The sequence below is a fragment of the Hemibagrus wyckioides genome, linkage group LG10, assembly GCF_019097595.1.
Source record: "Hemibagrus wyckioides isolate EC202008001 linkage group LG10, SWU_Hwy_1.0, whole genome shotgun sequence".
In the NCBI taxonomy this organism is placed as follows: Eukaryota; Metazoa; Chordata; class Actinopteri; order Siluriformes; family Bagridae; genus Hemibagrus; species Hemibagrus wyckioides.
In genome coordinates this window covers 17,696,265-17,724,142 of record NC_080719.1, presented here as the reverse complement: position 1 = coordinate 17,724,142, position 27,878 = coordinate 17,696,265, and the positions used below count along the sequence as shown (strand labels likewise).

The 27,878-nt window shown below is 37.6% G+C and overlaps 2 protein-coding genes across 2 annotated transcripts; both read left to right on the top strand.

The window, feature by feature from the left end:
- Window positions 1–359: 359 nt before the first annotated feature.
- Window positions 360–3,495, top strand: ndufa11 (NADH:ubiquinone oxidoreductase subunit A11). Its single transcript, XM_058400449.1, has 4 exons — window positions 360–516; window positions 2,053–2,145; window positions 3,076–3,198; window positions 3,319–3,495. The coding sequence occupies exons 1-4, from the start codon at window positions 438–440 to the stop codon at window positions 3,429–3,431; spliced, it is 408 nt and encodes a 135-aa protein (XP_058256432.1). The 5' UTR covers window positions 360–437; the 3' UTR covers window positions 3,432–3,495.
- Window positions 3,496–12,565: 9,070 nt separating this feature from the next.
- nrtn (neurturin) lies at window positions 12,566–27,644 on the top strand. Its single transcript, XM_058400427.1, has 3 exons — window positions 12,566–13,365; window positions 22,592–22,868; window positions 24,728–27,644. The coding sequence occupies exons 2-3, from the start codon at window positions 22,619–22,621 to the stop codon at window positions 25,150–25,152; spliced, it is 675 nt and encodes a 224-aa protein (XP_058256410.1). The 5' UTR covers window positions 12,566–13,365; window positions 22,592–22,618; the 3' UTR covers window positions 25,153–27,644.
- Window positions 27,645–27,878: the final 234 nt, after the last annotated feature.

The window sequence follows — 27,878 nt, the reverse complement described above, 5'->3', positions numbered from 1 at the left end:
ACAGTTTTGGCAAGAAAATATGCCCTAAAAACATGACATCTATTCACACCTTTTTTTTCTGGATGGATGGGCAGGGCATGGGATTTTGAATAATCCATATACGTACTGGATGGATGGGCATTTTAAGTTTCATGGGAAAAGGCAGACAAATGTTTGTTGGATTCTGTCTATAAGAGTATCATGTTTGACATGCACGTAATAAAGACTATTATTATTATTACTATAGATTATTTTATTATTATTAGTAGTAGTAGTAGTAGCATTATTATTATATAAAAAATATTTTATATAATATTAGAAGACATAGAAGGAAGTATGCTCAAGGCCACGTTTTACCAACGTGTCCTGAAGAGGGCGCTAATACCAGCACTGAACGAAGGATTACTGAATCTCGCGCTGTAGTCTCGCGAGAGTTGTGTGTCCTTGTTTCGTCCACAATGGGTTACTGGGACCTCGAAGAGGGGAAAGATTGTGTTGGGAAAACATGGATTACCACCAAGCTGGGCACTGCCCTTGGTGAGCACCTGCGATATTTTTGCTGCTGTATTTCAGTATTTCCTTTTCCAAACTGGAGATGGGGTTTAGTGAGAAGCGGAGAACCTAGCTAGCGCTAACATGCTAGTAACCTAGCTGAGCGCATAACTAGTTAGCTAACATCTGAACTAACATTATATTAAAAACGCTTTAAAATATTCAGTGATTTAGTACAGGAGCACGTGAGTATATGTTAAACTCGTGGTTTATATGAAAAACTCCAGCATTCTCCTCTGTACCTTAGTTATGCCTTGAAACTTTACTTTCTACTCTATTTCTTACTCCTGTCTTTAAATCCTCAATTTGTCCTCTTACTCTTACCCTCTGCATCCTTAACTTTCTCCTCTCTCTTACCCCTGTCTTTAAACCTAAAGCTTACTCCTCTATCTCTTACTTACTTAACCCCAGCTTTCTCCTCTATCTCTTACCCCTTTCTTTAAACCTAAAGCTTTCTCCTCTATCCTTTACCACGGTCTTTAATCCTAAAGCTTACTCCTCTCTCTTACTTAACCCCAGCTTTCTCCTCTATCTCTTACCCCTTTCTTTAAACCTAAAGCTTTCTCCTCTATCCTTTACCACTGTCTTTACACCTAAAGCTTACTCCTCTCTCTTACTTAACCCCAGCTTTCTCCTCTATCTCTTACCCCGTCTTTAAATTTAAAGCTTGCTCCTCTCTCTTACTTAATCCCAGCTTTCTCCTCTATCTCTTACCCCTGTTTTTAAACCCCAAATTTGTCCTCTTACTTTTACCCTCTGCATCCTTACCTTTCTCCTCTCTCTTACCCCTGTCTTTAAACCTAAAGCTTACTCCTCTGTCTCTTACTTAACCCCAGCTTACTCCTCTGTCTCTTACTTAACCCCAGCTTACTCCTCTGTCTCTTACTTAACCCCAGCTTACTCCTCTGTCTCTTACTTAACCCCAGCTTACTCCTCTAGCTCTTACTTAACCCCAGCTTACTCCTCTAGCTCTTACCTCCGTCTTTAAACCTAAAGCTTTCTCCTCTCTCTTACCCCTGTCTTTAAACCTAAAGCTTATTCCTCTATCTCTTACATCTGTCTTTAAACCTAAAGCTTTCTTCTCTCTCTTACCCCTGTCTTTAAACCTAAAGCTTACTCCTCTATCTCTTACTTAACCCCAGCTTACTCCTCTATCTCTTACCACTGTCTTTAAACCTAAACTTTACTTCTCTATCTTTAAACCTCACCTTGCTCCTCTGTCTCTTACTGTCATTAAATGGTTTCTCAGTTTAAGTGACCTAGAAAATATCTGCAATGATGCCCTTTCAGACATACTGTTCAATGGCCAATAAGGCATAGTGACCCACCCTGGTAATCTTCACATAAGTAAATAAATGCACAGACTAATATAAGATGAACAATAAATGTAACTTGGCGTGAGTTTCTTACAGCAAATCAGTTTGAGGTTTTGCAAAGAAATGGTTGCTTTACAATAACTGCATCTTTTTTTCTTATTTAAAATGAATGTTTTATATGATTGTATAAATCTTTTGGCTTTAGGGCTGGTTGGCTCAGCATATCATATTGTGTTAATCCGGCCTGAAACTTCACTTGAGGCATTGACCAGGGCAGCAAATGGCACCGTCACGATGGGTAAGTAATGAAACTGTTGTTTTTATATATAAATAACATTAATCCTTACAAGATTTTTCAAGTGCATGTGACATGATTAACATATGTTCCATTTGGCCATTATCAAAAAGTGCAATATAAATTTTAATTATTTTTAATTGTTTTATTTATATGTGGCTAAACGATCACCCTTCAGGTTTAACTCTGATCAGTGAATTTGAGATGTTTAATGTTAGAATTTAGCAGAACATTGCTGAAAATTGGAAAATTAGATTGATATGTAGTATTAAATATGCAATACAAATTAGCCTATGCTTCGGTAGATGCACTTATTAATCTGCACTGTACATCTTGTATATAATAGCATATTTCATATATATTTGTTTCTCTTGTGTACTCTTGAAGTATCTCCAGCTGCTTAAAGTGAGGATACAGTGTTAGCCTTCCTATTTTCCTAAGACCAGTTTCACCTATTATTTGTGCAATAAACCCCAAAGTAAATAAGGATATAGAAATGTGGGTTATGATTTTTTTTTTCTTCTAGTGCTCTGTTATTAAAGTGACTGATTTATATTCGAAGATAGTTCCATCTCAACTGGATTACTTCATGCTAGTACACAAGGTTCTTCAGTTTGCTCTATCACGCAGTGTCTCACGTCATTGAGCTGTATTTAAACAACACCCACATGCACCTTGTTTTCAAACACACTGTCAGACATAGTGGAAACAGCTGCTGCTGTAAAAAGTTTCACCCAGAACTGACCTGCACTGTATGAGATTATGCACTGTAGTGATTATCTGCTAGTCTGAATAGCTCTTTTGGATTGCTCATCATATGTCTTGTCTGAAAATCTTTAAAGCAGCAGAAAAGAATGTGAACACTTAAACAAAGAGTTGTTTGGTGGTGATAACTAAAGCTAACTCTTTGTGACCTGTTTGTGTTGTTTTCAGCATCTCTGGGAGCGATATTTGGAATCACCACTTGCCTGAGTGCGCATGTGAGGGACGCGCCTGATGATCCCACCAACTACTTCCTTGGTGGATGTGCATCAGGAGCCTTTCTTGGGGCGCGAAGTGAGTAAATCAGATATGATGATAATTTTATAGACATGATCTTTGTTTTTGATGTCTGAAAAGAGTAAGAATAAACATGTCTAATGTGCTGTGTTTATTTTGTTCCTGTTTTCTGTACAGCTCACAGTGTTATGACAGGCACATGCGCTTGTCTGGGACTGGGGATCGTCGCCATGCTCACTAAAGTTGGAAAGAAAGAGGGCTGGAAGTTGTATAGTGAACCCAGACTGTGAAACCTAAACTATTGTTGTGTTCATATTGTATATTACTTAAATAAATCTTTATGAAAGAAGAAAATGTCTTTTGAATAGTGTTTTATGCTAGATTAGTGTTTAATAATGCTAAATAAATTGCATTTATTTGCATGTCATTTGCATGTTATTCACCCTTGCATTTTGGCTGTACTGAGAGCAAAAGATTATATACCCTTTGCTCAGTCCATCATGACCCTGGCTCGGAAAAAGCAGTTACTAAAATTGAGTGAGTAAGCAACAGAGATCAAGTAGAACACACACAAATCAGAAAGGTAACTGCTGATTTATATGTATTTGGATTATTATAAAATATAAATTTTCTCTAGAATTTTATTATTTTCTTTTTATCCTGATGCGTAATGGGATGGCAGGGAAGTTCTAGGTTGGTGATATAGTTCACAACACTGGTCATCTGAAAACTGTCCTGCAGATCAGGAAGTGCAACACAGCACTGAACCCGGATTACCTGGAAGAGGTGGCGTGTGTTTGTTTGCACTTGAACTGCGCTGTGATTCCCGTAAATGTGAATGCAACTCGTAAATGGCTCTGCGCTTGTTCAGGAAGTAAACTGTGTACTTGTTTTAGCTGATGGCATCATTAGTTTCCACAACTCTCGTGTTCCATGGGTGTCAGGGGAACGTTTTGGGACAAAGAAGAGGTGAGATACCTTACTGCAAATAATAGCACAAAAATCTTTTTTTTTTTTTAAAATGGTGACTCTGGAACCAGACCAACACTGCTGTGGCACCGGGAACACTCATACACGGTTTTGGACTTCAGCAAATGTGCCCAATGTGAAGACCCCCTCTGACAACTTCCTGTGTCTTGGCTTACACAGACAGGTTTCCCTCACTGCTCCTTGTTCAAGCGAGTTCCCCCAGCACTGTACAGCACTTCTCTGTTCCAAACACACCTGATTAAACTTAAATTAAAGGTTGCTAATTAGCTGATTAGTTGAATCACATATGTTTTGGAGAGAAGAAACCAGTAAAATGATCTGGACAGACAGGATCTCATCCTGGACCAGGTTTGGGAATTGGAGGCTTAGAAGCTAGGATTAATCCTAGTCTTGGCCACAAGGTGGAGATGTTCATCAACACTGAAGCATGTTCCTACCTACTGCTCTTTAACCTGCAGGGTATAAATTACAGGGCATACATTTTCAAACAGTTTGTTAAGCAGTTTGCCTTCCAATATATTAGTATGAAAACCCATCACTTTCTGTTAGCATGTAGTGTTACGGATAGTGGACTGGACATTTGTGAGGTTTAAATCCCAAAACTGCCACAGCACAAGCGCCTTTTAGCTCTGTACTTATATTTTGTTTAGGTTGTACACCTCAGCCAAATCTCAAATCTAAAGTTAAATCTTAAGGATTCTTTGATATCAGAGTTATTTACATTTTAATGTCGAAATCTAATCCTACAATCATTCCATGCATGTGCACACATTCATTTCAGGGTGGTCTGGCATGCACTTGGTCTTGTATTCGGTGAGAACTTGGACTGCTCTACTGCCTCCAAGCAGATCTCTTCAGATCTCTGCTCTGAAACAGAGCCTCAGCTCTATTATCATTAGATTCGAGAAATTGCCAAGGTGCTAGATTTTTATTGCCATGCCATTGAACTCACTAGACCATATTTACAGCCAATTACTGCAACATTTACCGAGAGGCCTTTAAAACTGATTTAATTGAATGCAAGAAACAGCTGCTAGCTGTTTACATTGCTTCCTCAGCTGCAGAAGGAGGGTCGATTTGTGAAGATGACTTGTCTCTTATGGCTTTCTGTGTAGAACAACATACAGCTGAGGTTATGGGTGGGAAAACATGAGTTCAACTTCTCATAGTAACTGGTTCTACTAACTTCCATTCTCTGAACATACAACATTTGCAAATCAGATCTGTGTGCTGCTTACCAAATCTGTTATACAAGTTTCATGTATTACAATATGATGGTTTAAGGTCCATTTAGGATGAGTATGTCAGTTGTTATTGGTCTAAATTTGGACTTCTTTAACCAGGGTTAAAATATTTCATGTCCTAGATTAGAAGTAATGTGTAAAGGAATAACTGAAGTGCAAATGAAGTCTGTCACTGTATTTAGGAAGTAAAGTGCTGATATTTATATGGCCTATCTGTCCAAATCAGGGATTTATATTGTTTTGGCCTCTTCCTGGGAACAACTGGAGGTTTATGATGAAATATCACCCATGATATGAATCTGTTTTCAATTTTTCCACCAAAGCCTCATTTAATAAATGATGAGTTGAAACAGGTGTGTTTGCGCTGGAAAATATCTCCAAACTGTGTTGGACTCTGAGCTGTGTATGGATGTCTGAAACGTTCTCTCTGGCTGTCTGTGTAGCCATCCTGTCAACATTTTCCTGAAGCTGCCATAGTCTCAATGAAACACGATTCAGTTGAGCAAATTCAATTGGTTTTGGTTTGGAAAAAAAATGACACACAAAAGTGTAAGGCCTCATAATTCTTCTCAGAATTCTTAGAGAAAAATACAATCTAGACCCTGACGTGTCTCTGTATCCTTCCAGATGGATCTCTTATTAAACGTTTTACGTATTACCTCATCTTCAGGTACCACTTTGTCCTGATCAGGATCACGGTGGATCCCAAGACAATCCCATTAACACTGGGCACAATGCAGGAGAATTCAGCAGTCCATCACAGGGCACCAAACCCACACACATTCACACCTATGGGTAATTTCTTACAAATAACAGTCCATTTAGCAACATGTTTTCAGACAGCTGGAGGAACATGAACATGGGAAGAACATGCAGCTTGGATCGAACCAAGGATGACTTTCTCAGGGGGTTTTACTTCTGATAATCCCTCTATGGTTGATCTTTACATAAACCTTCAGGAGCCAGATTTAACCTTTTTTTCCTTTGGATAAGTAAAATGTCTCCTAATAAAAAAAACAAAGACCTCCTGGATAAATCTGAAAGAAATCTTTTCTACCACAGCCTTCAGCAAGTTTTCTTTTAGTCTCCGAATCCCCATTTTGCTAAAGGATTCCCGAGGTATTGGATTCTGTATAAAATAATCAGCTGACTTTTGTATAAGGTATTGATCCTGTAGCGTGACTCCTGACTTCTCCCATTCTAATGAGTCGGCAGCTATAAAGCAGCTGATGTGGACTTTCTCCTTGACTTACGTCCGTAATTGATTAGCTGTTTCGCTTTGCTTTCACAAGTAAGCATTAGCAGCCATAGTGCTAGTTGCGGTGTCCCGTTATTTATTATGACTACTGGTAAATGTTGTGTTAGTCGTTGATTAGCTTATAGTGTAATTCCAGACTGTGATGTGTGTATGGTTGTCTGGTATCTTATGGTTAGAGATCAACAAGCCTGGTTGATTCAGGCAAAGCTTTTATTCTAAAAGAGTGTACGGAAACCTAAATATAATTAGCATTGATTCACATTGTGTATTTTAAATTATTATTTTTCTTTTTTGAATATTAAATCACATTTAATATGGGGGGGTTGGGCATAAAAACCGATTTGTTTTCAGCTTCATGAACCCCTTGAGAGTCTGTGAGTGCACCGCTACTATCTCTTTATTGTATTCTCCTCGATCTGAACGCATGCTTCCAGTAATAGCTTTGATATCGTTGTTCGTTGAAAGGCGGTCTGTATAATGGACATCACTCTAATAATCCACTTTTATGATTTCTGTCTTGAACACAGAAATAACATGGATTATATAACACAACAACAAATCTGCAGGATCATGTATGACTTAGCATTGCTTAGTCCACAGAGGCACTGGTTGTAAAGATGAACTCGGTGTTCTTGATGAATTTATTTAGAAGATTACTTATCTTCCAGAAATGTAAACAATATGTAAAAATAACTTTCAGTATGTAAATGGAATCAGAAAAATATCTCCAAATGACTTACACCAGTATTATGTCAGTGTAAGATGGATATTACATTCATATTAAATTCTATTTACAATACACATTCATGCCAATTATGATATAATTCTAAAAAAAAAAATAGTTATGCCCATGTACTAAATAAATCTTTGGCTGTGAAGCATTTCTTATACAAACAGTGGCAAGTGAAAATTGAAGCATGCGATGGAGCTTAAACGAATAAACTTCCAAACCCGCCAGAATCCCACCACTGAATAATTTACACAGTGCTGAGCCACGGGAATCCAATACACAGCCAAACTCACACACCGAGATTTGGCCGCTTGCAAAATCAGTCATACACACATCCTGACACACACAAAAAAAAAAAATAAAGTGGAATGCAAAAAAAGGGTCAGCAGAAAATACTTAAAAGGAGCAATGTGCAGACCTTCATGAGTGATAATATGCTGTTTGAAAGGTCTGTCTTCACAGACAAGGTGGAACATTGTGTAGTAGCCCATAAGCTGTCCCAGAGGAAAACTCCCACTTCAGCCATGTGCCTTCACAGCGGTGTGTCATTCGAGGAGAGATGATGACAGGCGCACACTTTATGCTTTGCCTTTTCTTCTGATTGATTTATGTGAGCGTTCTAGCATAGACGAAATCCAAGGCCAGGTTATTGCAATAGTGCTGAGAAATGTGTTGTGGAAAAAATACATGTATTCATACGTTTGAGCTAGTTACTTAACAAAAGCCAGGCTAGTTGTAATTTCTATAATAACAGACAGTATTTAATCCTGTTTAATACTTTAAATGTCACATTGGCCTGACTGAAAAATCTGTTTAAAGATCAGCAACTCCTCTTAAATTTATCAGAATCCAAACAAAACTCATCTTAGGAAAATTGATAACTACTGGGGAATACTTATTGCTAATAAAAAGCTGTGATTGCAAAAGAATTCACCTGTGCTACAGTAAAAACCTTAACAAGGCATGATTCACAAGTAAAATTTTCAGAATAATATCAAATGAAGTGACTGAGAGACTTAGGAGGAGCTTCTTCCCTCAGGCCATCAGACCCCTCAATACGCGCATGTCTTCACATGTCTATCTTACAAATCCTTTAGGATTCTTCTGAAATTCTGAACACTGCATTTTACTCTTACTATATGTAACTCACAGCACATTAAATATATCACTTTATCATTCTGTACATTTTGACCTGTAACATCATTCATGTGACTACGTGTAACATAGTGCACATGACATTCTGTTATCTCTTCTTATTTCTTAGTGCATTTAGTGCAGGGGCAGTGGTGGCTCAAGTGCTTAAGTTTGATCGGAGGATTGGGGTTCAAGCCCCAGCACCACCAAGCTCCACTGTTGGATAATTGAGCATGGACCTTAACCCCCCCTGCTCTAGGGGTGCTGTATCATAGCTACCCCTGCGCTCAGACCCCTAACTTCCACAGCTGTAATGTATGTGTGGTGATAAGAAAGGCTTTGTGCTCTCAGTTATTCTTCTTCTAAATTTATTTAGATGTACAATCTAGGAGGAGCAGATAGGTTTTCATTTCCCTGCAAGTTGTATACTGTATATACTGTTTCACTTCTAGTAAGAACAGGGACTTTGACTGAGAGCACTGATGCTGGATTCATTTGGGTAGACTGGGACTAGAACCTTTATCTAAATCTATATCTATAGCTATATCCGGATAGCTGTAAAGCTGCTTAGTGACATTGAATTGAATTGAATTGATCTGATCAGGATGGATCTGGTCTGGTTTCAGATCTCTGCCTTACATTACAGCTGCTCTAACATTGTTGTACCAATACACAGTATAATTAACTTTAATATAATTCAAAAGACCCTAAATTCTCAGTCTATAGATTAATTCCAGACATTGATACAATCTGATAAAAGTTGTTCACAGACTTAGGCGCTATCCTAGATAGGTGCCTGCCTGGCTAGCTGCTAGTTTAAACAGATAATCCAAATAGCTGGCAGCAGCTACTTAAAAAATAAATATAGCTAAAAATGCAAATGATAATGAAGTTTCCATGCTTTAATTGATAATAAGCTGTTACATCTACACATGGCTGGAATTTAGGACAGTCGGTGCTTTATTCAATAAACATAAGCTGCAAATGTCTGCACGAGAAATTCAGCATGTTACCTCTGCCTAGGATCAAATAAAGTGTGTTTAAGCTTAGTGTGGATGTGATTGCTTTTAGCAGCAGTGTCCAATTCCATGTGCTTCAGTGGACTTTAAACTCCACAGTGCAGACACAATGGGCTGGTTCAGATCAAGTTCTGCTGGATTTGTTTTGTCTGATTACATTTTTTTGTGTTGTGGTCATTTTGTAGTGCTCTCTCTCTCTCTCTCTCTGCACACTAATGTTCTTAAACTAAAAATAAGAAGCAAGAGCATGGTTATTAACGTACGCTTGTAATGTGGTATATCCACTATTACACTAAATTAATGCGTAGTGGATGTCTTTCTAGTGTTTCATCATTGCAGTAATAGATGAAGGTTATGGTTCAGGGTGCAATGTGACAACAGAAAACAATGTTTTTTAGCAGTTGATCCTTTTATTTTGTAAGAAAATAAATATGTTTAATACATGTGCTACACATTGTTTAAAAATACATATTTATAGTATAAAAGTGACACTTTCATCCATGACTTTTCCCATTTATTGTCCTTTAAATGTAACTCACAAGCATTATTCAGCATTGTTTTATTTGTCTATTACGCATCACCCCTGATACCCATAATTACTAAGAAAGCAAACATCTAATGATTGAGACTAAGTTTTTAGCATTTCATGCAAACAAATTTCCACATCACTAGTAACCACATCACATCTCCTTAGCCCTTCATACATTTTTGCAAAATCCTACACAATTCGAACACCATGTTAAAAGGCGAGTGTTAGCACGGCCAGCCAAAGCTCTTCTTACACACACAGCAGATGTAAGACTTCAGTTTCTCAGCCAGGCACAGCTGCAGGCTTTTCCTTCCTCTCAGTTTATAGTCACCATGATCTGAAGGCAGCAGTGCGTTTCACAACCCACTTACCTGATCCTCGGCCTTTAGCCAAGACTTAATCAGTATTCACACAGAGAATAGTCTGTCCATATACAGTCTCCTGACCTTAATAATCGATGTATAAACGGATCGAATGGTGCGATTGTATGGAAATCTTTATTTTCCGCACACAGCTGCCATTTTTACTGGGATTTTCTTGCCCCAGACGTGATGTTTGGACTGCGGTTTTCATCCGTCATTTCACAAACCTCTCTCATTAGCAGAAAGTAAGGGAAGCCTTTAGCGATGGATGCCACGCCAAGAGCGAAATCTCAGCCCGGATTCTGGGATTCTATTTAAATCACACAAAACAGAAATTTTCTCAGCACCCCAGTGGATTCTTATTAACCCAAACTTGCAGACAGAGTAATCTGTAAAATCCCTGTTGGGTCTTGCTATAATCTTCTTGTTTGAGCATGAAATAAAAAGACTAGCTCCAGTTATTTATTTGAACTCAGCGATTAACATTTAACGCTTGATTTAAATACATATATGTGCATATTATATGTTTTCAAAGGACCATTAAGATGTAACACAGTCTTTCTCACAGCTGTCAAGGTCATTATTAAGAGACAAAAAAGCAATTCGACGTTGCTGCTGATACATGACTCAAACCCATGCCCTGAGTGTTTTTCCATCACTCTATGGAAACCAAACAAATGCGCTGAACCACATCTAAGTGACACCTATAATGCAGAACGGATCGTCAGTTATAATTACATTCAGGGGCATTCACTTAAATACAGCCTTCATTATGTCAAAAGTGAATTCTGAAAAAGTCAGTCTAAACCTGTTTGATTGATTTTTGAAAGGTATGTTCATGATGGAGGTTGGGTGAAGATAAGCTGGGAATTTCAAATTAAATTTGCGGAATTGAAAACCAATCCCAGGTTACTATGAAACTATTAGACTGAACAAATATTTTGTAATTTAGATGCTTATATCAGATGCTTCTTTTACACATGGACACCCACCAATGAAAATCCATCCATTTTCTGTCTATCCCAGGAGACTCAGGGCACAAGGCAGAGGACTACGGATGATCTAGAGATGTCAGCCAGCCTAAAACACATGTCTTTGGAGAGGAGGAGGACACTGGAGTACCTGAAGGAAACCCACAGGACAGAGGCAGGAACTGAACCCGAGGTACAAGCTATACATGCTAAGCACTAAACCACTGTGTTTCCTTTTTTGTAAGAGATTTAAAAGTAATTTACTGTATTTTTTTTTTATCACAAACCTAAAAGCACAAACTGTCTCTCTCTGAATGTATCATCTTTGGGAACCTGAAGTCCGTGGCACATTTTAAAACTCCTCAGAGTATGTTAAATGGGCTGAATGTTACGAGGCATAACTCTAGATCTGCTCTGGATCATCACCTAGATTAAACTCTGAAATCATTTGGTGAATTCCGCAAGCAGAATGTTGATGAACACATATCAATAACACAGATATACAAAATTAAGGAGCTAACACTTTTTCAGCTCAGAGTCTTCAGTGTTGGTCATGTGGCACAAATCGAGGTGAATAGCAGCACCATGTGTAGCTGAGTGTGCACTGATCATGTGACAAGAAACACGAGTGCGGGAAATTTCAATTTTATTCCTGAATATCTTTTTGACTTTGTTTGATGCTTTTCGTTCCACCTGAGCAGGAAACACACCTGATACTGAAGTCATGAATAAAATAAACCGAATAACTGAAGTGAAATGACTGTCAAAAAAAAAAAGATTGCTAAGCTTCCTTTCTGCATAGAACCTTTTACTGGTATAAAAAATACTTAAAAATTATTTATTAAAAAATGTCAAAAATATTTATTTTTTATTTTCATAAAAATTATTTATGAAAGAAAAATTATTTATGAAAACAGTTATAAGTAAAGGATTAGTGTTAGGGTTAATGTTAGAATGACTATAATACTATATATTGTGTCCCATATACATGGGAAATTTCAATAAAGACAAATTTTTTGAGTGAGGAATCTATAATTAACTTTTTTTTTCCTCCCCGGTGTCCTAGAGGAGGAGCTTATTTATCCTGCATGTGTTACAGCACTCCCCATAGTGTCCCCCGTTCTCCCTCCCATCTCTTCTCCTGAACCGTCCCTCTGCAGCACTTCAGCACTAAACCAGCATGAGAGTCATCTTCACACACCAGTCTGTTCACTGCACGAGAAACTGGTCTGGTCATGCTGCGGATGGGAAATGATTACAACCTTTCATGTGGTTGTTAAGACGCAGTAGCAGCAGAAGATTTTTATTTTATTTTATTTTTAATGACACTTTTAAATGACTTTTTTTTTAATGAAGATTAATTTAGGAGATTTTGCCGGAGAGAAACAAGTGTGCAGCCACCAGCTATTTCTTCATTTTAGTGAATCACTGCGAAGGAATTTTTTGCAGAATAAACAACTTTCTCAAGGCGTTTTATCTTTTGGCATTGTATTTCACGAGAAGTCTGGTGAGAAATCATAAATTATGTGCTTAGCTTTTTTCTTTTGAGGAAAGCAAACAAACAAACCTTTGTGTCTTTTAGACTATCTTTATCACTATTTTGATCAGCCCTGCAAAAAAAAAACTTTTCATCACGTCAACATTCCGAAATCTACAAATCTACAGATTATTTATATTTCTGACTCTTAATGCGTGACAAGACCCCAGCGGCAACAAGATGTGGATTTGGGGATGTTTTTTACACACCCTGAGGTCCTGGATGTCTGATGATCCCTTGAAGCTGAAAGAATGCTGCACTTTGGGGGGCTAATGCTCTCTAGACTCCTGGATAAAACCTGTGCAAGACAGCAATAAACAAGAGACGAAATAACGACAGTCTCTCACTGCTCTCGAGTGTAAAAGCTGGAATATTGATTAATGCCATTTTTACCCAGAGGTCAACCAAAAACATAGACACTCTGACAAGTCTGGATAAGCCGGGCAAACGGTAAGAACACATCCTCTTTTGCTATCTAAGCTGGTGCTTAAGATGTCACCCGTAGAAAAGAACAGGCTTAAAATACAAGGAAACTATTATTAGAATGTCATTGCATTGCATTCCAGTAAACATTTTTGTTGAAGTGAAATCCTACAGAAAGTTTGTGTAAAAAAAGCTCTGAAATCTGGAAGAACATGCCTCTGGTGGCTTTTTTCACCTTCTCACTAAAACTTAAAACACACTGGTTCCTAGATGTCAAACCATGTCTTTTTATTTACTCTATTGAAATCGCTGCTAGAATTTAAACCTCGATGATGAAATTCTGGACAAATTCAGTCTTTTGCTATGGTTCATCATAAAAAAAACTCTCAAAGCTGCGTTTTCTTATTGACTATACAGTAGCACTCTCACTATGCCATATAGATATCCAAGTACAGCTTCAGGTGTAAAACACGTGACCGTCTGTATTTCTGCGAAAGCACACATGGTGTGTTATGTAGCACGTAAACAAAAGCCACTCCGTACAAAACCAGCTGGGATTAGTCATAGCCCTCTGCGGTGAGCCTCACAGCCTCAGTCAGTATATTTGTAAGAGAGCACAACGTGTACCTTTACTTATTTATTAGGATACTATGGAAGCATAGTATTCTCAAAATTTTCAAAAAATAATATTTTGAAAGCTTTTTTTAAAAAAGTTTTTTGTTGTAAACTAATTGATTTGGTGAAAGAACATGATTTCTTCTTTTAAGCTCCTAACGCTAAAGACACATATTAATTACTCTCTATAAGAGCTGTTCTCATGTTCGACATCTCTGGATAGAAGCGGGCTTTGGGTGAATGCGTGTTGTGATGACATCATGTGATGCGTCTACAGAAAATCTGCGGTAATTCTGAAAAACTGCAAGCTTTTCTAAATATCACAGAGTTTTCTTGATTTTGCGTTAATTTCTGCAATCCCAAAGTCCTAGACGGACTCATAAACATGAGAACCTAATGCTTTAGGGTCCTGTTCTAGGGCCCAACTCAACCTCCTCCAACTCAAGGACGTGTATTATGTGTATGTATTAAATTCAAATAAAAACTCATTCACTCATTCGCTATTATCTGATCAGCCAATCATGCAGATACAGGTCAAGAGCTTGAGTTAATGTTCACATCAAAAAACCAAACCTCCTCACAATAATCATATCATCGTATTACAGGAGTAGACCACAGTGTGGTCTTCTCCTTGTCTCCTTGTGGTTTATCATATTGCGCTTCCTGAGATGCTTTTCTGCTCACCACGTTGGGAAAGAGTGGTTATTTGAGCCACTTTAGTATACTTCCTGTCAGTCTCCCTGTTTTTATCTGAACGTTTCAAATCAGTCACACTGTTCCCTTTCTAGGACATTCTCTCATTTGATTTTTTTTTTTTTATGTAAACTTCCAGGAATTCAACCTTTTCTCAAATTCTTAAACCAGCCCTTTAATGATCACTTCAAGACCAGATTTTTAACCCATTCTAAACTTCATAAACTGAAGTGCTTGTGATCTGTGTGTGTGTGTGATTTTGTGACACAACTGGCTGATTGGATATCTGCAGTAATGAGCAGGTGTACAGGTATTCCTAATAAAGTGATCAGCGAGTGTATATCAAGGTATAATAATGACTGATTGGACTGAGAATATTCAGTATGAAATTCCCGTCAGTAAGCGCAGTTTAATGTCCATTTCTGTTGATTCAGAACAGAATTGAAGTGTAGAAATAAATACAAGGCTACACAGCCTAAACTCTGAGTAATTACTGATGACAGAACAAAGACAAAAAAAAAGTGGGAGATGAGATCATTATAGCGATCACTGGTCTTTCTATTCATCACCTGGCCAAGGATAGCGTGATGTGTGTCAGCAGCATCGGTGTTCTATCAGGTCATATTGTGGATTTATCTTTATATATATATTATATATTTAAGTAACCAAATGACATAAATACAATGAGTTATAATGACAGTTACTGCTATATTGTACATCTCATAGAGGAATTATCTTGTAATGTTTGGGGAATGAGGTTAGATCATAGCTATATTATAAATACATGAATAAAAACACTGATTGTAAAGTGTTTTGTTGGTAATATTCATCTGTTAAATGCTGGGTTGATGCAAACAGTTGTCTGTTTCTGTTAACATAAGCATATTAAACAGATTTAATATTTGAATATGATCTATGCCGATGCAGTAAGTATTTGTTTTTTATGTTATCTGTTTGGTTTGCAGTGTATTCAATCATTATATATGCCAATCAAGAACAAAAATAATAACATTGAGATGATAACACAGTGGTTGTAAATCGTGAACATAAACTTCCTGTGAACACATCCACACTTCCTCTTCTCACTCTGAGTAATAACAGAGTAATAACAGCTTGTGTTCCATGCAGTTTGTTGGATCTAAATAAAAGCCTTGAGCTGAAAATAAAGACACAAGCTTACATTAAGGTATTTCTGACTCATCAGTTTTATCAACACCAAATAAACTGTAGCTCATAAATAATACATGATTTACATTCACGCTTTGTTGGCCTTTCCTGTGTAAAAGCAGATACTATGACAGTCCAAATACATATAAACATGCAATATGGCAGCTGTGAAAGCAGGAAAAAAATAAACAAGGGTTTGGGAATAAACATTCATCATATGGCCTATAAACACTAGGAGAAGTTCCCTTCATTTGGCAGACATCTGTCTAATTTCATCCACTTCCATACAGGACTGGACCAGCATCAGCATGATGATGAACATAGTCCAGTGTTGGCTAAAATCCCAGAGCTACACCATACATAATGAGCATGAAATGAATATTATTATTGGAAACTATAATAAACTCAGAGTTTAGTGTTTTGGAGAGTTTCAGTATGTTTGACATTACTCTCGCCTACACTCATGAAGACACCTGGAATACTCAAGTGTTAGCCTGAGATTAGTGTTTTCTTTCCCACTCTTGATGACTTTGAATATGAAGAAATCATTATCTATTCCCAGATCAGCATTTGCCTCAAATGCAGTGTCTATTGCACAACTCCTGGGAATGGGGATGTGAAAGAAGCAACATGACTTCAGAAGGCTTAAATATCTTCAGGACAATCAGCAAGAACGAGGAAGAACGAGAGAGAGAGAGAGAGAGAGATTAGGGAGACGAGGGAGAAGACAGACGATTATTCATATATTTTACGCTGATTACACCGTATGAGGTGGAACTGAGGGATCAGCTGTCAGGTTAAAAGATCATGCTGTCAGTCAACCAAAGCATTTCAACATGTTCTTTTTAGTAGAACATCTCAGACGACGCACTGTACCGTTTGGTCCATTTTGATGTTTATTCGTTTTGATTAATGATGAGGTGGTAGTAGAAGAATGCTTTGTGGAGAATCATTTGTTTCCAGGTAATAAGAGGTAATAAGATGCCTTCTGGGATAGCGTAAACAGTTACAAAATCTGACAGAATGTCAGACGTACTGTAATTTCATAAAGACTTCACCGTTTCACATTTAAAAAATCATTGTGAACAGATGAGGTACACTGCACATTCATTAGTTCTGTTGGTTCAAGATTAATGTTATGATTTGTCAACCATGCTTATCTAAAACAGCATATTTTTTCATCAGTGGTTGTTCAGTGTTTATACATGCAGATTGGTTTCTCTGACATAATCCAAGAAGAGTCATGCTAGTTCACTGTCATGCAGGTTCACTGTACTCCACAGTAAGTAGGCTCTGTGTGTGGGGAAAGTCAGACTTCAAATTTGTTTATTATGATTTACATGGAATTCTCTGCTGAAAAATGCTTCTCCTAAACTAATATAAATGATGATTCAAGATGAAGTGAGCCGGATACTTTATCTTAACTGTTATTAACATGTGTTATGTTCTGAGACAGAACAGTGGATCACCCGGTGATAGATTTCTGAGGAGAAAAAAAGAGAAACCGTACGTGTATTGCACCAAATTGATGTGGATTTTTTTTTTAAATATTTGGAGGCAGTTTAACAAATTCACTGGTTAATTAAACATAAGTCTAAATAAATACTGATTGTCAAACTGTCAAACACCTGACCTACACTGCCATGTGTTTCTTCCCCAAACCGCTACCCAGAAACTATTGTCTTAAAATGTTGTTGCATTGTAATTTCCCTTTATTGGAACATAGAGGCCCAAACCTGTCTGGCCTATGACGATGTATCCAAAGCAAGCTCTATAACGTCATGCTTTGTCAAGGAGTCAAGTGTCCTGCACAGAGCCCTGACCTCAACCCCTCTGAACACCTTTGGGATGAACTAGAAGTCTGACTGAACCCCAGACCTCCTCACTCTAAAGCATCAGAGTCTGATCTCACTAATGCTCTTGTAGTTGATTGATCACAAATCCCCACAGCAACATTCCCAACATACAGTGTAAAGCTTTCCCAGAAGAGTGGAGGTTATTATAACAGGAAAGTTGGACAAAACCTGCAAAAACACATGCTGCTGTGATGTACATTTAGTGTACATGCAAAGGAGAAACATGCTTCACTTCAGGAAAGCAGGCAGACAGAACTATATTGTATAAAACAGAAAATGTCAACATTCCCTATTTTGAATGGTGTTCCAAGGAAGTCATAAATATGTTCAAACACATTCATTCAGGATGGCCAGAAGAGCAAACATGGAAGATAAAAGGAGAACAATTGTATGTTTGTATTTATGCATGTGTGCATATACATGTGTATTGTGTGTATGTCCGTGTGTCTGCTTGTGTGTTCGTCCCTGATGGATGGGCTGCACTGAGTTCTAGGAATAAGAGTTTTTATATTAGTTCCCAGGATGTTATCATCACACCCTCATCATGTAAATTTCCAGAAACTGATGTCCCACATGATTGACAAAGTAAATAGGACGGTCTTAACACTAATCCATTAAAGCTTTAAATAGCTTTTCCATCCCTTCGTTGTGTTCGTTCATGCATCAGAGTGAATGTGTATGCTTGTAAGAAACAGAATTTTTTTGCTGATTAATAAAAATATTTTAAACTGATTGCCTGCTTAGAGTCAAATCTATTTTCAGAAATGTACAAAAGTAAGGAGGATGTGATATACTGTAGGCCTGATCTGACATCTGCTACAGCACAGTAAATATCCAATTGTTTCTCTAGCATGAGAACCTTGCATTAAGGAAAGGTAGCTCTAAATGTCTTATTGTGTCTGTCTTTGTGTTGTTAAGAACCCACTCGACTAAAGAATTTGCTTTATTTTTAGTCGTGTTTTCTATATTCCATAAATACATATAACGTTGGGGTTCCTTTTGTAATGAAAATGCAGATCTAGGTTTAGTTGAGAGTGCACTCTGTAAACAATTGCATGTTTCCTAATAAAGGAAAAAGGCAGTGAAGTGTAGGATGTATGGAGAGAGAATAAGCTGGAGCCCATTTCCGGTGTAGCTACTAAAACAAAGACACGAATGAAGAACAAGACGTATTAGTCAGATAAGTGTTTAGACAAGACTGAAGGCACAAAGAGTCGTGGATGAAAAATGATAGACACAGAGACGCCATGGTCAAGTGGACAGCTCGACAATGTCAGTATGAAATATTGATTCTGAATGGAAAATACAGCAAAAAAAAAAACAGTATGGTTTTAAACACCTGATTATATTTTTTATCGGTGCTATTAGAAGTAGATCTTCTGTTACTTCAGGAGTGTGTTCATCAAATCATCAAATGCCCTGTACGTTTGGTCCTAATCAAGGTGATGATGATGATGATGATAATAATAATAATAATAATCATCAGCATCATCATCATCATCATCTTGGGGTTGATGTTATATAACAGGGTGGAGATGGAGGATTCTGCAAAGGTTTGAATCTCGAAAACAGAACAGCTTTCAGTGGCCGGGAGTCAAGGATAGCAAAATTGGCAAATCATGATCATCTGTGGGCTCATGTATGCGGAAAAGGGCAGATAGCAATTTTCTCCAAGGCTCTTTGTATGTTTTAATTATTTGACCTTTGACATTGTGGGACCAGCAGTTCAGGAAGATGTGGTGGCATAGCTGCTTATGTCTTGTAGGATGCATGCTCGCTCTCCATCAAATCATAGAACTCTGTATCTGTTGCTATCTTTTGAATTGATAATAACTAAAGCCAGGAAATTCCGGGAAAAAACAGTACAAATAATAGCGAAACACCATAACATTATTAAACTCTGTGTTAGCAAACACACACACACACACACACACTTATTGCTAAAATGCCTCTAATGAAATCTTTGCCTCAAATAAAAAGCCTCATGGATCTGATTCTCATGATGCTCATTATGTCCTTCATTTCTTATTCTATTTCTACATTTCTTCTCGTTTTTTGTTTTTATTTTTTGTGCAGCCATGATGCTTGGAAAGATTTCATAGTGTTCAAATGCTCTTTCATAACCTCTGTACCAGAATAAGATTTACTTTATTAAATACTTTAAAGAATATTGTAGTGGCAGATTTGGGACCTTTAACAAGTCAGAGGAATAAAGATGTTAGATTTACACATGTTAAAGCAGAACTCAGGTTTATAGAGCTTGTCTTTGAAGATGGTTCTCTTCTGGAAAGAAGAGTGTGATGCTGCTTTCAGGCGAGGGGAGAGACCTTGCCTCTGGTGGAGAAGTTTAATGATCTATTGGGAAAAGTGATGGGAAAAGAGATTGTAGGATTGAGCCACAACAGATCAGCAGCAGCAGCCGTGCAAAAGTCACTGTACTTGAGGTGAAGCAGGAGCTCAGTTTATGGACAAAAACAAAACAAAACAAGGATGCCCCCTGGTTGAGTCCCAGCAGAGATGTTTCTGGCACATCCCACTGGACCTGCTAGAGAGATTAGACTTCACAGCTGGCTTGGGAAAATCTTGGAATCCCCAAGGAAGAGCTGGAATCTGTAGCCGTGGCTAGTGAATGATCTTTTATTGCAGTTGCTTTATAAAAGCCATGTAAGCACACTAGAGGCGGAAGCTAAATCGGATATTTAAGAGACACCTGATGATTTTATCATTCAAATGTTTTTGACCCTCATCCTGCAAATGCTGTCTAATGACTCAATGTCTTCACGGTGCTTTTCCGCTGACACTCCCTTCAAGGCAGCAGGCACACAGTGAGCTCCAAACTGCTCTTAAAACATTTTAAGAGAAATGTTTACAACCTTTCATGGTTTTATTTCTAGGCAGATCAAATTTCCAGTGCAGTTTTAAATACATAAATACACCTCAGGCATTTTAGATTTCAACATTCATTCAACTGCATGATGGCTTGTTTAAATCTTTATATCTTGAATCAAATGATCTGAGCCACAAACACCTCAAACTGGAAGGCAATATTCAAAATAGCAGTGTTTTAAAGCCATTCATTTTTCCAAGCATGGAATTTAAAATCTTTTTTTCTGTTATGTTCGACTCTTTCGAAGTTCTTCTGGTTAGGAACCAAATGCTAATTGAAGTCAATGTACTAAAAAAAAGTCTGGTAAAGTACTTCGAGAAGTTGTTGGTCTGGAGAAATCCTCCACTGTGAGATTAGTTTTCCTGAATTTTAAAATTGTTTTGCATCCAAGTGTCTCTAGTATCTCACATTCACGCAAGAATTAATTCCAAATACGTCGTAAACACTCCGTCAGGTGATTTTAGAATAACAATATTAGAAAATAAAAGGGAAAAAAAGGAATGAGATGAAAAAAATTGCACAATGTTGTCTGTTAAAGTTATTTGGGGATGTTTGAAGCATATATGAGAAACAGTTAGGTAAAGCAACAAGGATATATAGAAAAAAAGCCAATAAATCTATGAAACAAAAATATCCCCATAAGGTTAGATACCCCCATCAGGCCCTGCACTGAGTGCACTAACTGGGTAGATCAATGAAAGAAGCACACTAATATACTTTTCATGTGTGTGTGTTGGCAAACTCCCAAAACAGGATCCTATAACCAGTGTAACAGCATAATAGTTTATCCAGAACCTGTGCTGGATTTCCAGTTTTAACTGTAACTGTAAACAGAAAATAGTAGGACATTAAATAAGAGCATGAAGGAACCGAATCAAATGTTCAGGGATGTTCACCCATCAATCGAGGGACATCACATCCCTTCAAACACTCCACATCTGTGAGTATTAAATGACGAGGAGAGTTTTCAGAAAAGAGGTGAAATATCTGCGGATGTCAAAACCACTTGTGATAACATCTGTGAATGAAATTGCTGAAGGATGAAGCTGTCTACAGGAAGCCCTTTTCACAGCAGGGAAAATACTCCATGCACATGCAATTTGTTTGGTATGCGGCATGAGCAAGAAACCGCTGAAAGCGTGCGAGTCTAAGTCGAGTCTCAGATGACGAAGCGGTTTGTATGTTTCTGAGGCTTTGTTTCAGAGAATGGATTAGAGCAGCAGTCATCTTTGTGGGGTCAGGAATTACAATTATAATCCACCATTAATAAAGATGTTATATTTGAGTTCTTATTAGTTATTATATTTGTGATCATGTCATTAGTTAAAAGTGCTGACTCAATTCGAAAAGGAATTGAATTAATCCAAACCCAGTAACTTCTACTACGTTCACACATACAGAGTCAGTGCGAGTCTCCAGTCGCTGTCCAGTCCGGTAGGTGTTCCTACTACTTGCCATAGTAACAACATTTATTACTGGGTGGTGCAACTCACATTCCAAATTTTCTTGCCAATAAAATGAAACATTCTGGAGGGAGATTTGACTTTGTGTATAAAAATTCAGCAGCGTATATAAGCATCATATGATACAGGATGAAGAAGAAGCAGTGTGCGCTCTACAGTAGTCGCTTCACATTTGCATAAACTTTGTCACTTTGTTGGACACACCCACATCTGACCACCAAAGACCGCTGTCACTCATGTCGCCAGCTCTCATTGAAAATGAAGAATCTCCGGTTGCTTTCTCACTGTGAGTCGCTGGATGTGTGAACATAGTATTAGGAATAATAACCTGAACAATGAAAAGTTCATGAATTAAAAGCTCTGCAGTTATTTAGACACATAAAATATTCTTGTACACATATAAACTCATGAAATAAACTTGCATTGACTGATTACTGTACTGATTGTTCAGTATTATGACCAATGTTGAATATTATGGAGAGCTTTCTTTACAAATCATGTTTGTCAAAAAAAAAACACCTGTTTTGATGCATTGACACAAATCCTTCTTTGTTGTTTTTTTTTTCTTGCAGAGTGCCAATGCTCTTAGTCATTTTAAGATGAAGTTATGGAAGTGTGTTTCCATCATCTTGATGCTCTGTGGTGCTGCACTCTCCGTCTTCCTCTCTAGAATCCTGCTTTCCTCCAAAGCACATGTTCTTCCTCATGTTGATCGTTCATCTTCTGTAATATCAGTAGCAGCAGCATCATCTGCATCATCAATGTCTTCGAACAACTCCTCATCTGGGACCGGGGCGATGTTTCGGAGGGTTCGTTCAGCAAATGCAGACAACTTGGTCATCTCTGAATGTAAGCTCTAGTCTTTTCTTTCTAGTTTGCTGGAAGTATGCAATTTAATATATTTCCTGGCTGAATGAAAAAGTCTTTATATTTCATTGAATTGATTTATTTAGAGGCTCGGTGGTTGTGTCAGAATAAAACGCTTTGTTCCCTATTCTTTAAAAAGCGTAGACTGTATTGGTGCAGTCGATTTAATAACAGAACAATGCAGGAATATAATAAAGCAGGAGGTCATGAGGTCAGACAGAAAGGATTTCAAGTGTTTCATTTGAATTCTTCTTATACAGAATATAAAATATAAATGGATTTTTTTTTTCTATTTTCATATGAATGGGTTGGGTAACAAGAAATAACTCTAATGGATTTCCAGATCAATTGCTTTTAACGTACAAGTTGCTTAACGTGACCTAGTAATTAATGCGTAATGATACAAGCAGACACATGCATACACATGCAGAATTTCAGCAGAAGCAAATTCATGAGAATCCAATTGACTAGCGAGTCGTCTGATTAGAGGAAGGATCAGAGAATTACTCGTGCTAAGCAGGTCATCAGGGGCTCAGCGTGCTCTTTGGCCAGCTGTCCTTAAACTCTCGTGATTAGCAGAACATTACGGAGGATCTACGAGGTGAAGAAACTGCGTTACGATTCCAAGAAATCTGTTTCATAATACTTCATAATAAATCCGCTACACATCACCAGGTGCATGGTTACATCACAGAAAGAAAGAAAGAAAGAAAGAAAGAAAGAAAGAAAGAAAGAAAGAAAGAAAGAAAGAAAGAAAGAAAGAAAGAAAATGTTATGTTTATAGAGCATACACCTTTCCACGAAGTGATAATAGCTCCCAAGAGATAATAAACACCAGAGACAAACAGAAACAAAAACAAATCAATACATGCAGACAAGCACAAACTGAAAACAGTACAAAATGAACGAAAGGGCAACCATATTAAAATAAATCTAATACTTAGCCAGACATTTGTTCAGTTTTATCCTCTGACTCACTGAACGATCTGAATAATTACTTAAATGAAGCATGAGCTCTTGATCAATTCAATATCAAATCAGTGTTCAGTTTGCACACTGTATTCATCTAAACTGACAGACTGACGGATATCTTTTTTAATGATATTCCATTCATACACGCAGGGTAAAAAGAGGGCTTAAAGAATTCTGGACCTGACAGAACACTGGGCCCCAAACCCTCTGAGTGTTTTGCATACAGTATCTTAGACAAATTGTATATATGATACACGCTACTGGAATTTTCTTCCAGCTGTTTGCCCCGAGAACGATCGCCTCCTTTCACCTCACTAGCTACGGCTTTGCATGCAGTTCAAAAAAGTGTTTAATACAGTACAGTCTTTCGAATTTCAGCCAGTCACAGATGAACACAATAGTATTAGTGTTAGTGTCTTGTTAGCCTTAGGATGCCCATTTAGCCCTCTTGCTCTGTTTGCTAGTTGACATGGATGTGGGATTGAGCCAGGCCTCCAATTCTGATTTGCATAGAAATAAAAACATCTTAAAATACCAAATATGCATTATGTTTCATCCTGTATTAGCTATGTAAAAATAAATGTGCAACCGACTTGAAGAAGCTGTCAAAGGCACAGGTTTAATGCCAGAGCTAAAGACATAAAAATCACATCCTTAAATGGTTACATTTTTTTATTTCCATGAGCCAGTCGTTCTTTATATAGTTATCTTACCTTAGTTACACTAGTTAATGTTTATAAGAGAAGCTAACCCATCAAAACTGACTGGATTTTTTTTCTTTTTTCACTTTTAGCTGTAACTGTAAAAACTGTATAGTTTGACCTGTAAAATATATGAGCTCACTGCATCTTCTCCTGTCTTGTCTCCAGTCATGCACATGTTCCAGAGCTTCACAGAGGGTGAGCTGAAGCAGGTCATCCGCACACTGGTGCAGAGGAAAGCTCGAAGAGATGTTAAACTCGGCAAAAGAACTAAGCGAGCTAAGAAAGGAACCAAGCCCTGTTCACTGACAGACAAGGAGATGACGGTAAGCCAACTCGGCTTGGGCTACGTCAGCGACGAAGTCATCCTCTTCCGCTACTGCAGTGGTAAATGTGTGGCCAGTCGCCGTAACTATGACCTGGCGCTGGCGAAGCTGAAGGGTCAGCGCTTGTTAACTCGAGAGAACATGGACAGGGCTCGGCACAGCCCATGCTGCCGGCCCACAGCCTACGAGGAGATTACCTTCCTGGACAACCGCAGCCAGTACCACACCATTCAGGAGGTTTCTGCGCTGAAGTGTGCATGTGTATGACCTCAAATACATGGCAAATACCCTCTCCTTTTCCAGGAAAAGCTCAAGAAGACGTTTGCAAGAAGTACAAGAAGAAGAGTATAATATGGAGAACATGTCATGACAGCTGTTGGGAAAACAAAAGAAAGAGGCCAGGCTAAGACATGCAACTGACATATAGAGAAGAGCCTTACAGTTTTGGTCTTTAAAACATTTTTAGTAGCTGTTATATGATGTTTTTATTTGCCTTTCTGGGACAAGGTTTTGAAATCGAATGAATCATGAATCAGCTAGTAAAGCGTAAGAGAAAAACACAATCAGGACTTAAAATAATCAATCCATTTTCTTCTCCACTAAACCTCCACGAGTCTGAGGAATCTGTTCAGCCTGCTATGTCAAGTAAGCTGAAGACCTACTTGTTGCCCTTACAAGCAGATGTAATACCACGTTCTCTAAACAACACACTTCACAAAAAAAAATAAAAAGCAAAAATAACTGGCGTGAAAAGATAAAATGAACAATAAATACTGTAATGAAAGTAGAGTAGAGAAAGGTGTAGACAGATTTACTGTAAAAAAAAAAACAAAAGAGCAGCTCCACCTTTAGGTAACACTTTACACAATTTCTACTTTAACATACAGTAAATTAAAAGACTGCTGGACCTTTTGCACAGTAAATATTAAAAAAGAAAAATACATGACAGAGATATCACAGGCAGCACTGCTCATGTACGGTTTGTGTCACTGGGTAAAGGAGGAAGCCTGTCCCCTGAACTTCAAGAAATCCTGTGTACCTCAAAGACAAAAGAGCCCATCTGTTGGTGTTCCACAACCTGACAAAAAATACAGTTATTTAATTGTTGACAAGATGTTTTACTCCTAAAATTAAGGCACCCTAATGCTTTCCTAATGATCATTATGAGAAATTATGGCTCAGTGGTCTGTTTGACTTGGAACAGGATCTTACATGAACAAACAGTGTCTCTGTGACCTCACCTCTTTCTGTCTACGGTATCAGTAAACCTTTTCCAAACTAATGCAATGATATTACATCCAGATCACAGACACACTGTTTTATCAGATTCCTCTAATCAGTCTTCTGAGGAATCTATGATTCATAGCTTTCGCACAAAAAAACACCTCACATGCTCTGCGCAGGTTGTAACAAAAGCATCTTGTTTTCTCGAGAAATTAAAAGTTTTTCCTGAAGCTGCTGTTGCACATATGTGGGATAACAAGCTGTAAGATTTGATTTGAGGGGGGAAAAAAACATCGTTCTGATGTATTGCAAAATACTTTTTACTATTATGGGAACCGGGACGATTCCAAATCGCATATAGCATTAGATCGGATTGGTTGTGTTTGACTGCAAAATCAGTGGAGGAGCAGGTGTCCTGTTCAGACTGGGACAGAGGATTGTGTCTCACAAATCCATTCCATTTCTGTAAATCCTATAACAGACTACTCTAATCCACTTAGTGCCTTTCCTACAGACTCCCACAAACACTGAATGCTGAAGTGGACAGAACAGTAGGTCATTTCGTTACTAAATAAATATCCTGCATTCTTAAAGGACTTCACTAGCAAATTCGCTAGCACTTCATATTCATTTGAGCTAAATGCACAGTTTCTTTTCTAGTAAAATCGTTTGAAAAACAACAACAACAATGCTTTAGAATGACGAGATACCTCTGCAGTCCCATGAGCTCCTGCGATTGAAATACAAGATAATTCCATCTAAGAAATGCCACCACCTTAGGCAGATCAATACTCCGCTACAAAGAGCTCAAAGCATGTTAGTCTGCACAATTAGTCACATATCTGATCTGTTTCTAACAGAACCTTTAAATTATAATTTAATGGCTAATGAGTATGTTTGTAGTTAACAGATTTGACAACCCGAAATGGTTTTTCGGAACATCTTGAACATCTTCCAACTATTTAATTAGACCCTAAGCAGGCAAGGCAAAAAAAAAAAAAAAAAACCCTCCAGGATATAACACTGATATTTTTAGATTATTCCCAAGCCTGTGCATTAAAACTGACTTCAGGATGCTGGTGGATTTTGTGCATGCAGTTAATCTACATTGCAGCATGATAAAATATAACTACAGCACCACAAATGGTATAATATTCTTGTTATATATCATTATTATTATTATTATTATTATTATTATTTAAGTTCACTGGAAGAAGACTTCCCATTCTGACACATCAGGTTTATTTCTTCAAACCAAAATGTATTAATGAAACCGCTGTTATGTAATGTATGATTAAAAAGAACACACACACTTACAGACTCTTTTCCCGGGCTTTGTTGGACACTGACGACCAACTACAATAAACATTGATGCAATGCATCTGGATAAAGGTTTATCTATATTTATTACAGAGTAAGTTATGGTTTATTTATTTACATAGCATTCACAGACAAAACAGGAGCATTTATTTATTATTCAATGTATTGGTGCCAAAGTCTCATGCATTATGTTCTTATAACAGTTTAATAAACTGTACAAGCTTTAAAACATGCCTGTGTTTTTATTTTGCATTATTGCGTCTTCTGTTGCCTTGTGTACTTTTCGGAAAGTTCGTCATTATTAATATGTTCATTGTTAATCCATCAAAAAAGGGAAAAACACATGTGTCACACTGAAAACCAACAAGTCCTGACTCATTTTATATCAGACTTGTGATGATAAGGTAAGTCATTTGTTTATACTGACAGAAAATCTTTGATAAGTTAAT